Source organism: Pistacia vera, unplaced genomic scaffold, assembly GCF_008641045.1.
Source record: "Pistacia vera cultivar Batoury unplaced genomic scaffold, PisVer_v2 Contig520, whole genome shotgun sequence".
NCBI lineage: Eukaryota > Viridiplantae > Streptophyta > Magnoliopsida > Sapindales > Anacardiaceae > Pistacia > Pistacia vera.
In genome coordinates, this window is record NW_022196358.1 from 381076 (window position 1) to 396513 (window position 15438).

Consider the following 15438-nt stretch of genomic DNA (forward strand, 5'->3'; position numbering starts at 1 on the left):
ATGAATATCTCACATGTTTTAATTTTTAAGTTGCATTTATATAGTGCAATAATTAAAACCCTACTCCACTTAGGAATAGCCATGGGCTCCAACCCTAGTTCACCCTTGCAACCAAACACTATGTATTGGTATTTTAAAATAATTAATTATTATTATAATTAAAATCAATTAATATATAATAATATATTAACATTTAATTAATAATAATAATTCATTCAAATATATGCATACATATATTTAAATATAATCTCACTAATTTAATTTTAATATCAAATTAAATACAGACAACAACCTCAGCAAATTTAATTGCACTGCGAGATTACTAAAATAGCCTTTTGTCCTAAAAGATGAAAATACCATTCTCATAAATTGATTCTTAAATTACCTTCTAAGTGTATGACCCGTAGGCTCCTCATCATATCGATAGTGTGTAGTATTGCGATTAATACCAAATAATCGTCTCACTACAGACATATCAAGATTGGCCCCTAGCAAGGCATCATGGCCACCCGATAGATTCGAATTCAGCGAAACCGCAGCCTGTCAATAGTACAATTACCGTGCAATCAAATCATTTCATCAACTGTTATCTCATCGAGACTAAGGTATAGAAATAGTGACAACCTCAGATATCCTCGACATGTTTGTATTCAATTCCTAGACCAATGACAAGAATATCAAATTGGATTGAGCAACAACCCAATCCCATTGTGGCCACAGATTTAGTGTCATTGCCATTTACTAAATTACCCAGTGAGATAACTTCTCCCCTACCTAGGAGTGATGAATCATTTGTCGATCCACCATAGTCTCGATACACTTCTCAATGTAGGCAATCACTACCGTATTGATAACTTTGAATTGAACTATGTTGGGCTAGTGTCAAACTACACCAATTGGTGCACAAGGCACTCCGGTGATCTCAAGTCTAAGGATCACATGCACTACCATCCATTAGAGGATTTATTTCATAGACACTAGGGTTACCATCCATATGGAATCCTCTAGTGGGTCTGTCTAGTTAACTTGCCTCTAGCAAGCACTCATACGTTGCACCAGGTTGTCAACAAACAACCTTGACAAGTGAGATCAGTCACTGCCTATCAACGGGGTTGTTCAACACTATGATAGCTTTACCATATTATCTGTGTCCTTGGTCAGAATAATACTGGGGCTATGGACGTTTATAAAATGGCCACCATATGTGATCATAGGGTTCTCACTATCAAGATTTGAAACACTTGATACCCTTGTCAAGGTTCTACCATCCTAAGGACATATATCATTACATATAACTATGATTTACGCGATATAGAAGAATATGCTTTTTATTGATAAATAAACATTTATTATAGAGTCAATTTTACAATAATTGATTGGCTCTAGGGCACCTACTCTAACAATCTCCCACTTGCACTATAGCCAATCATTCATGTATTTAATACCGAATGACCTTAAGTGTTTTTCATACTTCTGTTATGACAGAGGCTTCGTCAGTGGATCGGCAAGATTGTCATCAGTATGCACTTTATTGATCTATACATCTTTCCTCTCAACCATGTCTCTGATGAGATGAAAACGTTTGAGTATGTGTCTGGACTTCTGGAGAGACCGTGGTTCTTTTGCTTAAGCTATTGCTCCATTGTTGTCACAATAGACATCTATTGGATCAACAATAGTAGAGACCACACCAAGTTCAGTGACAAACTTCTTAATCCATACTGCCTTCTTGGCCACATCAGATAATGTAATATATTGAGCCTCCATTGTAGAATCTGCTGCAGTGCTTTGCTTGGAGGTCTTCCAACTCACTGCACCCCTATTAAGACAAAATACAAACCCTAATTGCAATCGATAATCATCTTTATTTGTTTGGAAACTAGCATCACTGTATCTTCTTATAGTGAGCTCATCTTCCCCTCCATAAACCAACAACAAGTCCTTAGTCCTCTTTAGGTACTTAAGGATATTCTTGAAAGCTATCCAGTGACACTCACCTAGATCCGATTGATATCTACTACAAGTGCTTAATGCACATGAGACATCAATCCGAGTACACAACATGATATACATGATGGATCCAATTGCTGACGCATATGTGATCTTCTTCATTCTCTCTCTCATCATGTGTTTTAGGACACATCCTTAGAGAGATGGACACCATGTGACATCGAAAGAAATTCCTTCTTGGATTCTTCCATACTAAATCTCTTCAGTACCTTGTCAATGTATGTACTCTGACTTAGGCCAAGTAACCTACGTGATCTATCTCGGTAGATCTTAATTCCAAGGATGTAGGCTGCTTCTCTTAAGTCCTTCATGGAGAAGCACTTGGATAACCAAATCTTTATTGATTGCAAGTTCGGTATATCATTCACAATCAGAAGTATGTCATCGACATATAACACTAGGAATGCCACTGCACTCCCACTGACTTTTTTGTAAACACAAGGCTCGTCTTCATTCTTCATAAAACCAAATTCTTTTACAGCTTCATTAAAATGAATGTTCGAACTCCTTGAAGCTTGCTTGAGTCCATAAATGGATCTCTACAACTTGCACATGTTCTCAGCTTGCCCATCAAGAATGAAACCATCGAGTTGTGTCATATACACATCCTCTTCAAGGTTTCCATTCAGGAAAGCTGTTTTGACATCCATTTGCCAAATTTCATAGTCATGATATACAGCAATCACAAGCATAATTCGGATGGACTTAATCATGGCAACCGGAGAAAAGGTTTCTTCATAGTCAATACCATGAATTTGTTTGAAACCTTTGGCAACAAGTCGTGCCTTATAAGTGTGCACCTTGGCTTCCATGTCAGTCTTCTTCTTGAAGACCCATTTGCACTCTATGGGTTTTACCCCTTCAGGTGGTTCCACAAGAGACCATACTTGGTTCTGGTACATGGAGTTCATCTCAGATTTCAGGCTTTAAGCCATTTAAAAGAATCTGGATTCGATATAGAGTCTTCGTAGGTTATGGGTTCATCGTCTTAGTAGACTAGTACGTCACCATGTTGAGTCATGAGACAACCATATCTTTTTGGCTCATGGCATACTCTCCCAGATCTACATAGCTCATGTGCTACTTGAGGTAGTTCACTTTGATCTAAGGATTGTGGAGTAACCTCCTCACGATGTTCAACCACCTCTTGTGGCATACCTTCTTGTCCTTGGTCCAATGTATCTTGTGGTTCTAGAACTTCATCGAGTTCTACTTTTCTCCCACTAGTACTTCTTAGGAAAAATTCTATTTCTATGAAGACATCAGTACGAGCAACACAAATTTTGAGCTCTTCTGGGTGGTAGAAATAGTACCCTTTGGTTTCCCTAGGATACCCCACAAAAATGCATCTCTCGGATTTTGGGCCCAGCTTGTTCGAAGTTAATTTTTAAAAATTTCATATATTGATTCTTAAATTGTCTTCTAAGTGTGTGATCCATAAGCTCCTTATCATATCAGTAGTAAGTAGTATTGCGATTAACGCTCAATTAATTGTCATACTACACACAGACCAAGATTGGCCTTTACCAAGATATCATGGCCACCCAATAGATTCAGATTCAGCGAAACAACTTCCTATCAACAGTATGTTTGTCGTGCAATCAAATCCCTTCATCATCCATTATCTTATCAAGGCCGAGGTACAAAAATAGTGTCAACCTCAAATATCCTTGATCTCTTTGTATAATTGTATTCAGTTACTGGACGAATGACTGGAATAATAAATTGGATTGGGCGAAAACTCAATCCCACTATGGCCATAGATTTAGTGTCATTGCCATTTACCGAATTGCACAGGGAGATAATTTCTCTCATACTTGGGAGTGATGAATCCCTTGTCAATCCACCATAGTCTTGATACACTTTTCAATGTAGCCAACCACCATCGTTCTGATAGTCCTGAATAGAACTACGTTATGCTAGTGTCAAACTACACCAATTGGTGTACAAGGTATTTTGGTGATCTCAAGTCTAAAGATCACATGCACCACCATCCGTTGGAGGATTTATTCCACAGACATTAGGGTTACCATCTATGTGGAATCCTTTGGTGGGTCTGTCCTGTGAACTTGCCTATAGCAAGCACCCATTTGCTACACCAGGTTGTCACCAAACAACCTTAACAAGTGAGATCAATCGCTGCCTTTCGATATGGCCGTTCAACACTATGATAGCCTTACCATATTATTTGTGGCCTTAGTCAGAATAATACTGGGGCTACGAACATTTCTAGAATGGCCACCATATGTGATCGTAGGGTTCTCACTCTCAAGATTTGAAACACTTGATACCCTCATAATTTTTCTACCATCCTGAGGACATATATCAATACATACTATTATGAATTATATGATATAAAAGAAAATGTCTTTTATTGATAAATAAAAATTCTTACAAAGAGTCAATATTACAAGTTGATTGGCTCTAGGGCACCTACTCTAACAGGTACCATATTACATAAATATAGACACATATTTAATGAGAATGTGAAACGTTTGTATTTATGTGAATATGAAGGGACAAACATGAATTTATAGATCTTCTTATTTGAATAAACAAAGTTTTAAGTAGACCTTTGAGATGTCATTATTTGATATCATATCTTTTTTAACAGAATGTGAAGGGTCTATAATTATCCAAATTTAGCATATAATATATCAAATTAAATCCCTGATTGTCTAGTACTTTCCAAAGCTTCAATTCATAAATTCATTAGACTTTTATTGAGCAAGTTATGACCAATTTACTATTAACTGTTCAGTGGAAACCAAGATTGATATCATATCTTTTCGTCCAGAATGTGATGGTTTGGCAGCAAGGTAGATTCCATATAAAAGGCAATATATAATATATCAAATTAATTCCCTATCTTCGTAGTTTCCAATACTTCAATCCGTTCATCAATTAGACTTTTATTAAGCAAGTTATGGTCAATTTACTACCGACCATTTAGTGGAAATTGAGAAACAGAATAGGTAGATGCCAAACCATTCATTAGATGCTAAACCAAATTCCATTTTGTTTGGCATCTGACTTCATCTCTAATGGGTTGGTTTCTTGCTTGTTTTAGTTCATTCAAAGATGCCAAACACCACAAACTTAGCCACAAGGTTCACTCTTAAATTAAAATTAAGATGAATGGTTTGGCATCATCTAAAGGCGATAGTTAGATGTTGAACCATTTGGTTCGGCATCTAACTTAAATCAAAATTAAAGAAGATTCACAGTTTGAAGATAAACTTAAAAACAACATAACTAAATGAAAATGTTAGGCATCTGACATCATCAAATGAATTATGATGAATGATTCGGCATACAATTTTCTTGATACTTGGTATTATTGTCAATGTTCGGCATACAATTAAACAATTCAAATTTCACAACTGACAATGACATAGTAAATCGACACAATACTTAAAACATATACATAATAATAATTATCATAATACCATCTATAAAAGTAAACTACTAAATATGTCCAACAGAGACTTCTGACATAACCAAAAATAACAAAACCAAAAGAGAGTATGTCAAAGACATAACATTTTATTACAAACCATCCATGGCTTGCATACCAATGATATACATAATATTATATATTATATACTGAAAGGGGTCTTTGTCCCAGCAATAACCAAGCAAGCAACCACACACGGCCCCCTCCATCCTTAAATAGTAGCCCTTCTGACCTGTCATTTCCATGATTTCTTTATGTTCGATCATATCAACCTGCTCTATCACAAAGTTCATGTGGCATAATGGTATTAAGCTTGCTTATAGAGACATCATGCAATTGCCCCTGATAAGAAAAAGATATAAGATGATATACAGAATGAGGAAAACTATTAGAAATGAAATCCAATTATCGAAAACCATTGTGTAAACCCAACTGATCAAGACACAACAAATACATAAGACAAAAAATAAATGAATAAATTTGTAAGATTAAAGAGGAGTGCAATAATTTAAACCTCAATAGAACTTTGAAAAACTTTTGGAACACACACACACGCACCCCAATAAATAGTGTGTGTGCAATAAATGGTGGAATGGTATCATATCACATAAATATATAGATATTTAATATGAATGTGAAGGGATTAAACACATCCACCAAACATCAATCTATATATCTTTTTATTTGAGGTAGACTTGTGGGATGCCACTATTTGATATTATATCTTTTCGACTAGAATGTGAAGGGTCTACAATTATCCAAATTCAGCTTATAATATATCAAATTAAAACCCTATCTGTCTAGTTTACAATGCTTTAATCTGTTTATCAATTGGACTTTTATTGAGCAAGTTATGTCTAATTTACCACAGACTGTTCAATAGAAGCCAAGATTGATATCATATATTTTCGACTAGAATGTGAAGGGTCTAAAGTTATCCAAATTCATCATATAATATATCAAATTAAATCCCTATTTATATAGTTTTCAATGCTGAAACCCGTTATCAATTGGAATTTTATTGAGCAAGTTATGACCAATTTACTACTGACTGTTCAGTGTAATATGTGTTATTAATACTAAAAAATATCAAACACAAATTACATTAAGCTAGATGTAACCAAAAATCCTACTCATCAATATATCCCACATCATCACCATCACATGTAGCCAAATGTACATATCCCACATCATCACCAATCACATGCAACCACATGTCGGACAATCATCGAACATGTCAGAATGAAGCAACTCTAGAGCTTGAAAAATCCTACATGGCAATCAAATAGGGTATTTCTCAGGATTTTATCACATCACATAAATATATATAGATATTTAATGTGAATGTGAATGTGAAGGGTTTGTATTTGTGAATGTGAAGGGATTAAACACATCCACAAAACATCAATCTATATATCTTCTTATTTGAAGTAGACCTAATTAGGATGCCACTATTTGATATTATATCTTTTCAACCAGAATGTGAAGGGTCTAAAGTTATCCAAATTCAGCCTATAATATATCAAATTAAAGCCCTATCTATCTAGTTTACAATATTTCAATCCGTTCATCAATTGGACTTTTATTGAGCAAGTTATGTCTAATTTACTACTGACTGTTTAGTGGAAACTGAGATTGATATCATATCTTTTTTACCAGAATGTGAAGGGCCTATAGTTATCAAAATTCAGTATATAATATATCAAATTAAAGCGCTGTCTATCTAGTTTCCAATGCTAAAAATCGTTTATCAATTGAATTTCTATTAGGCAAGTCATGACCAATTTATTACTGACTGTTTAGTGTAATATGTGTCATTAATAGTAAAAAATATCAAACAGTAATTACATTAAGCCACATGTGTAAGTAAATCGATGGGTAAATGTAGCAGAAAACAAAAATATTTCCCATCGATTACTCTGAATAACCCAAGATTAGGGTCTGATATGTATATATTTTACATGCTTATTGAAATTTCATGGAAAATTTTATTATTTGATTAAATCATAAGGGGTCGAGAAAACCCCAGTTATATAATATCAATCAAAGATGATCAATATATATATACCGAGGTAATGTCATCTTATATTACTTGATTACCACATTTGATTGTCAAGTAATATAAGATTCCAATAATCTTCCAATGCCAATAATAGTTACTGTTGGTAATTGTTGATATTTTTGTCAAACTTATGTTATGGTGGATAATGAATTGTTGAGCAAATATGTGCACACATCGTTCTTCTGTGCAACCATCTGCTGTTTTACACATTTTTCCAAGTGGCATTTTCTCTTTATTGACTTGCCCGTCAAGCTAATTTTAACTCATGGTATATTTGTGTGAGCTAACTTTATAGGTGTCACAATTTCCTTATGTGGTTCTAACAGATTGTAAGCCTTTGTCTGTGGTCCTGTAAGAAAGAGGAATTATATGTTTGTAGACCAACAAAAAGTTGGAATTCTTTTTGTCCTCCACATGTACAACTATGTCAGGCTTATGCCTTTTGCATTTTCATTTCATGTATTCATAGTGGATGTGTGCTTGCACACTTATGTTAGACATATGCATGTTGCATTTTTATTTCGCGTTTTACTTCGTGTGTTCGCACACTTTTCTGTTGTGCTAACATCACATGTTTGACTCATTTTTCACAAGTTGCATTTTTATCTTTATCAGCTGAGATATTTTTTGTCCATCTGTTGTGTTGTCATGAGGACCACCTATAGATGTCCTAATATCCTCTTTTGGTCTAGGGAAATAAACTTTTTCCCTTTTTGGTTGTGGTCCCAAAAGATTGGTGGAATCTTTTCAATTTTTGGACTAACATATGTTAGCCCTTGCTTGCTGACTTGGCAAGAATTAGGGAGCACGAAATTGGCCTATATCATCTTCATTCTTGCTCGTTTGAAAAGCTAACCTTTTGATATTTTAGTTGCTTGTGCTTTGAAATTTTCAGAGAGTTTTCATTCCTCAAAGGTTCACCTTATGTTATTGTGTCAAACCTTCATCATATCTTATATTTGTTGAATGGCGATTGGAACTTTTTTCCATTGTTGATGTTGGAGCATGGCTTTTGCCTGTGAGGCTAGGGTCGAGCTCAAGTGTTCTTTGAGCATGTTTCCGATGTGAAGAGGTCCTTGGAGCAACAAGACATTAGAGATTTAGATGGTGGTGTTTAGTGTAATTACTAGAACAGGGAGTTCTCTTTGCTATAGCTAAAATCAAGTTTGAGCTATATCTTGTAATGTTTGTTGTTTAGTGGATTTGCTTCGATCTAGACAAGGTCCCATGGATTTAGGATAAGAATGGTTTTAGCCGAACCATGTATATGCTGGTGTGCTTTACATTTATTGTTTATGGATGATTGATTAATGTTTAACTTGCTAACCATTAATCAATTTGGTAAAAACTTTCGCTGCCCTTTAAAAATGGGTACCTAAACATTATCTGGAGTTCACCAACTTTAACAAGTGTATCAAAGCTTATTCTAATAAGTTCTTTCAGTTGATCCTCACCAATTTTGTTTGCTTTCACCATCTGATTGGCTTTGTGTTTGGTCAAAATCTGGTCTGTTGACATGTTATGTTTTTTGTCTACTGCTTGTTTGTGTGTGCACATCAGTTTGTTGTTCTCATGTTTGTCTGAGTGTTCACTATCATAAGCTTCTTAACTAAATGAGGGTTAGCTCATAGACCACCCCTATTAGAAGGTCCTAACCACCATACATGGAGACCTAGGATGCATGCTTTTCTTAAGTCCATTGATGAAAGAGTTTGGTCCATGGTTGTGAATGGCTGGACAACCTCGGTTATTATTGAAAATGAAGTGTCTAGACTAAAACCCATTGTTGATTGGACCACCCTGGGTTAACTCTTGCAAATGATAACTCTAAAGCCATTCATGCTTTTTTCAATGTCGTTAATGTGAACCAAATGAAAGTCATAGCCAACTCTTTCATTAGACACATCACAAGTAAAAAATGAAGGCACTAGTGCTATTAAACAAAATAGACTTAGAAGACTTGTGACTGATTTTGAAAATTTGAATATGCATGTTATGGTAGAATTTGTGATGTGTCTAATGAATGTTTTGCTTTGAGAAAAAATTATTCTAACGTTGAACTTGTCAGGAAAGTTCTTTGCTATCTTCCCAAGAGATTCATGTCAAAAGTGACCACCATAGAAGAATTCCATGATGTGCACTCTATGGACATTGATTAATTCTTTACTCACAAAGAATTTTGCAAAGTTTTTGAAGAAAAACATGAAAAAGCCTTTTGAGAGTGGAAATGGTAGAAAACCTTTTGTGAAAAAATTTTATTACTAGCAAACCCTGGGTACCAAAAAGATTTTCGAAAGATAAAGAAAAGAAAAAAAGGGTATCAAGTGCTTTGAGTGTGAGGGGTTTGGGCATATACAATTTGAGTGTGCTAACACACTAAAAAAGAAGAAAGGTAAGGCAATGCCTGCCACGTTGAGTGAGAGTGACCAAGATGAAAGTGAGATTGAGGAAGATGAGTCCGGTGATAATGAATAGTCAGTTTGTGATAGGAACTTTGTGGTTCAATTTTCTAAGAACAAATGTCAAGTCTTGAATGGTGAAGGTATCTCCTTACTAGAAGGAAAAAGATCTAATGAGAATATTTGCTCTCTGGTGATTTCCCTCCATATTATTTCATCCTTTCCTCCAAATGATATTGTTGGTGAGGGTGCAAATTGAGTGCTAAGCATTTTTTGACAAAATTACAATTTCGTCCCCTAAAATGACAATTCTAGGACAAAAATGAATTCATCCCTAAATTAAACATTTGTTGTAGTTCCAAATTTCATACCTAAAAATGTATTTTTAACAATCTATAACAAAATAATATTTCGTCCCTAATAAGTTTTCCAAATTTTGTACAATTAGAGACAAAAAAAATTCGTCCCAAAAGAAAAAGGTTTTTAGCTACAAAATTGTTCATCCAAAAATAATAAATTTCGTCCCTAAAAATGTATTTTTACATTTGAGGACAAAATCATATTTCGTCCCTAATAAGTTTTCCAAATTTTATACAATTAGAGACAAAAAATTTCGTCCCAAAAAATTAAGGGTTTTAGCTACAAAATGCTTCGTCTAGAAATAATAATTTTCGTCACATAATGATTTCCCTCCATATTATTTCATCCTTCCCTCCAAATGGCATTGTTGGCGCGGGGGGAAAATTGAGTGCAAAGCATTTTGTGACGAAATTATAATTTTGTCCCTAAAATGACCATTTTGGGACAAAACTGAATTCGTCCCTAAATATTTTGTCCCTAAATTAAAAGTTTGTTGTAGTGTAACCATGTTTCATGTGTCAACTCTAAAATTGAATGCACTACCTTGTGGTATGAGAAACTTGGTCATATGAATTTCAAGGATTTGGTAAGGCTCTCAAAAAACGATATTGATATAGGGTTACCAAAACTTGAACCTCCCAAAGGTAATGTGTGTGGTTCATGCCAACAAGGTAAACAAACCAAGAACTCTCATAAAGCTTTATCTTATCCCAATACCTCTAATGTGTTGGAGTTACTTCATATGGATCTAATGAGTCTTATGCAAACTGAGAGCTTAAGAGGTAAGAGATATGTGTTTGTTTGTGTTGATGAGTTTTAGATTTGCTTGGGTTGATTTTTTAAAATAGAAATCTAATTCCTTCAATGCTTTTGAAAAACTAGTCAAAAAATTACAAGTTGAGAAGAGTAGCCTGGCTAAAAGGATTGTGAGAACTAGAAGTAATCATGGGAAGGAATTTGAGAGCACTGATTTTTCCAATTTTATGTATGCAGGGTATCTACCATAAATTTTCTACCCCAAAAAAATGATGTGGTGGAAAGAAACAATAGAGTCCTTCCTGAAATGGCTAAGGTGATGTTTAATGCCAAAAAGCTTCCGAAGAGACTTCAGGTTGAAGCCATAAATATAGCATGTCACATTTCCAACAGAGTGTTTCTTAGAAAAGGTACCAATCAAACTCCTTATGAGTTATGGAAAGGTAAGAAACCTGATCTCTCTTTCTTCCATGTCTATGGATGCAAATGTTATGTGTTAAATGATAGAGAGAAATTGGGAAAGTTTGACGCAAGGAGTGATAAGGAGGTATATCTTGGATATTCCTCAAATAGTAGAGCTTTCAAGATCTATAACATGCGTACTGAACGCATTATACAATCTTTTAATGTTGTGTTTATTGATGTGGAAGATTTTTTAGAATATTCACAAGAAGGTGAAATTGGTGAAATATCTGCTCCGAGTGTGCCCATAGAAGAAAACGGTGTGAACACACCTGAGCCGTAAGAACCAAAAAATTCCACGAGTGTGCCCACATCTTCTTATGCTAAAGCAATTGGACATCATCTTGCCGATGAAGTTGTTTCTGGTTCTTCATTACATAATAATGGGATTGAGCTTACTGTAGATTTAACTAAGGAGATTGCACAGAGAAATATTTCAAGAAGGAAAGATCCAAATGAGGTAATGGTTACTTGAAGGAGAAGACAAAGTGAGATTAACCATCTTTGTTATGTGTACCTTGCAGAGCCAAAGAACGCCAAACAAGCTCTTGAGAATGATTGCTGGATGGATGTCATGCATGAAGAGCTTGAGTAATTTGAAAGGAATGATGTGTGGACTCTTGTGTCAATGCCAGAAGGAATCAACATCATCGGAACCAAATGGATTTTCAAGAACAAAACCGATGAATTTGGTAATGTTGTAAGGAACGAAGTCAGGCTTGTGGCTTAGGGATACACTCAAGTGGAAGGGATAGACTTCGATGAAACATTTGCTCTTATAGCCAGACTTGAGTCAATCTATTTGCTTATGGCTATTGCTTGCTGCCTAAAGATCAAGTTGTTTCAAATGGACGTAAAAAGTGCTTTCTTGAATGGGTTGTTGTCAGAAGAAGTTTATGTGGAACAACTTGTAACGCCCCACATGAGGTACGTTGTCATTGTTTCCTCTTCCGCTCTTATTTGAAATTGGTTTTGGTAATATCGTTTGATTGAATGTGGTGTTGAATGTTTGCCCTGAAATTGGTTGAGAATAGAAGAAGTTTAGTGTACCAAGCTTCGCCGGGGCGAAGAAGAATCTTCACCGCGGCGAAGATGTGTTAAGACCACCGGAAACTCTCTGGACAGTTTCGCCGCGGCGACGGGCCGATTAGAATGTTTGTTGAGTTTTAGATATTTTCTTCCCTAAGGGCAATTTGACTATTCTACCCCTAATTAGCAGGAAAAGTGGGGAGTTAATTGTAAGGATTTTTCTTGGAGAATATGTTGATATGGGGGTGAGTTTGTAATGAATCAAAGGATATGGATGGAATTTCCAAAGAAGAGTAAGGGCAAAATGGGAATGATTGTGTTTATATTTCATTAAAAGGAATTAGAATTAACAAACCCCTCATTTCTTCTTCTCAAACGCAACTCTCCATCTTTACTCCTCGCACTCGCTTTTTTCTTGATCAAGGATTTCCAAGGGGTTTTTAAAGTGATTTGGGGTAGAAAAAGCAACCTAAGGCTTCCTAAGGTAAGGTTTCACTTAAGTTGTGTGATTTGGGAGTTTTACCTATATTGAAGTTTGAGGGTTTTTATTCTTTTGGTTAAGAGTAGAGGAAAAGTCAGCAAACAAGTGAAAGGAAGAATTTGTGAAGTCTCTCCATAACAAAGTAAGTAAACCCCACCCAAGTTGAGATTTAAAATTCTCTTGATTAGGGTTTTGATAGAAATGATGTATGTATGTGATGTACATGTAATATGCCATGTGTGAAGGCTTAAATGAGATTTCTATGCTTTTGATGTTTACACCTTGCAAATGAGAATGAATTGTGTGGGTTGCAAGGTAGTTGAGATGGATTGAAGGGGTGTTTGGAACCTTTTTGGAAGTGTTTTGCTTGACAGTTTTTATGGCTTTGTGAAGGGTTTTTCCCCATTTTGGTGGTTAGGAAAAGTTTTAGAATCATGGCTATAATAGAGTTTATAGTGCACATGATTGTTTGATGAAATGCCTAATAGAGGTTTGAGTGTGAGTAGTGAACCTTAATTCTTGCAACATTGCATGTTGGCATTTCATAAGTGCATTAGTGGAGATGAACCATCCATAGGCACTAATGGTGCATTGAAAAGTGACCTAAGAAAGGTAGGAAACTTGTGTATGCAATTACCCTATGAGTAGAGAGCTTGGTGGATGCAATTACTCTAAGGGTAGAGAGCATTGAAAAATGCTACAATAGAATGAATTAGAAGAGTAGTATAGTTGGGATGATGCTTTGTGATCATCACCCGACCGTTATGGGAATCGGATTGATGCTTTGTGATCATCATCCGAATAGCCCTTAGAGATGGGTCGATGCTTTGTGATCGTCACCCAATGGTAATAGAAATGGGTAGATCTTTGTGACCATTACCCGGTTAGTTGTTAGATAAGTGGGTTGATGCTTTGTGATCATCATCCAACATTAGTAGAAGCGGGTTGATGCTTTGTGATCTCACCCGACAGTGACTAGAGATGGTTAATGCTTGATGATCGTTACCCAAGAGTCATGAGAACGGGTAGGTGCTAGGTGATCCCACTCGATAGTTAGGAAAACCGAGTAAGTGCTTTGTGATCCCCACTCGGTAGTCACTAAGAACGGGTTGGTACTGTGTGAATTCCACCCGATAATCATGGAGAGGAGATGGTGCTGTGTGAACGCCATCCGGTCGTACCTCCGGTAAGATGAGGCCATGATGTTTAGTAGAAACAGATATAGAAACAGAAATAGTAAAAGGAAAGAATTACGTGTGATACATACGGGGACAGACAGATAGAGGGTTTTACTTACTGAGCATTATTTGTGCTCACCCCGTTATTTTCCTTTGTGGATGCAGGATCTAGGTGTTGATGCAGTCAGAGGGGTGTCGACAAGCGAGGAGTAATAGCTACACTGTTTCCCCTTGTTTGTCTTTTAAAATGCATTTTTTAAACAGTACTCTTTGTGTATAAAGACATATGAATGAATGAAAGAAAACTTTGGCCAATTTTACATTGTTTATGCATGCATTGTACTAGTTTTCAGTGAGATGTTACACAACTGGTTGGATTTCAAGATCCACACAAGCCAGATCACGTGTACAGATTGAAGAAGGCTCTTTATGGTTAAACAAGCCCCTCAAGCCTGGTATGAGAGATTAACAACCTTTCTTCTTGAGCACAATTACAAGAGATGTAATGCGGATAAAACTTTGTTTGTCAAGTATGTCTGGTCAAATTTTATGCGCACAAATCTTTGTTGATGATATTATGTTTGTCTCAACTTCTCACACACATTCCATGATTCATTTATTTGATGAAAATGAATTTGAAATGAGCATGGTAGGTGAGTTAAATATGTTTTTAAGTCTTCAGATCAAATAATTAGAAAATGACAGTGTTTGTGTCTCAATCTAAGTATGCTAGAAACATATTGAGATGTTTAGTTTAGAAAGTGCAAAACATGCTAGAACACCCATAGTTCTACCCTTAAGTTGTCCAAAGATGAACATGGTAAGAAGTAGACAATAAATTGTATCGAAGCATGATTGAAAGCCTCTTATATTTAACTGCACGTAGACTTGATTTGTGCTTCAGTGTTGGCATATGTTTCAGGTTTCAGCTAATCCAATTGAATTGCATCTGACTGCAGTAAAAAATTAGGAAATATGTTTCAGGTACAGTGAATTTGGTTTATGGTATTCATATGATTCTAACAGTTTGTTGCTTGGGTATAGTGATGCTGATTCGGTAGAGAGTTTGGATGATCAAAAGAACACTTCGAGAGGCTGTTTCTACCTTAGAAACACCTTTTCACATGGTATAGCAAGAAACAAAATTCTATATCTCTATCCACTATCGAGGTTGAGTATATGCCGTAGGGAATTGTTGCACATAGGTTTGTGGTTAAAGCAATGTTATGTGATTATGGTATTGA

At 35.6% G+C, this 15438-nt stretch overlaps 1 protein-coding gene across 1 annotated transcript; it reads left to right on the forward strand.

Annotated features, from left to right (window-relative positions):
* The first annotated feature begins 11351 nt into the window (after nt 1–11351).
* Nucleotides 11352–12210, forward strand: LOC116106699. The gene is made up of 3 exons (XM_031393035.1): nt 11352–11745; nt 11836–11966; nt 12031–12210. Exons 1-3 carry the CDS (start codon nt 11352–11354, stop codon nt 12208–12210), a joined length of 705 nt encoding a protein of 234 aa, XP_031248895.1.
* The last annotated feature ends 3228 nt before the right edge of the window (nt 12211–15438 follow it).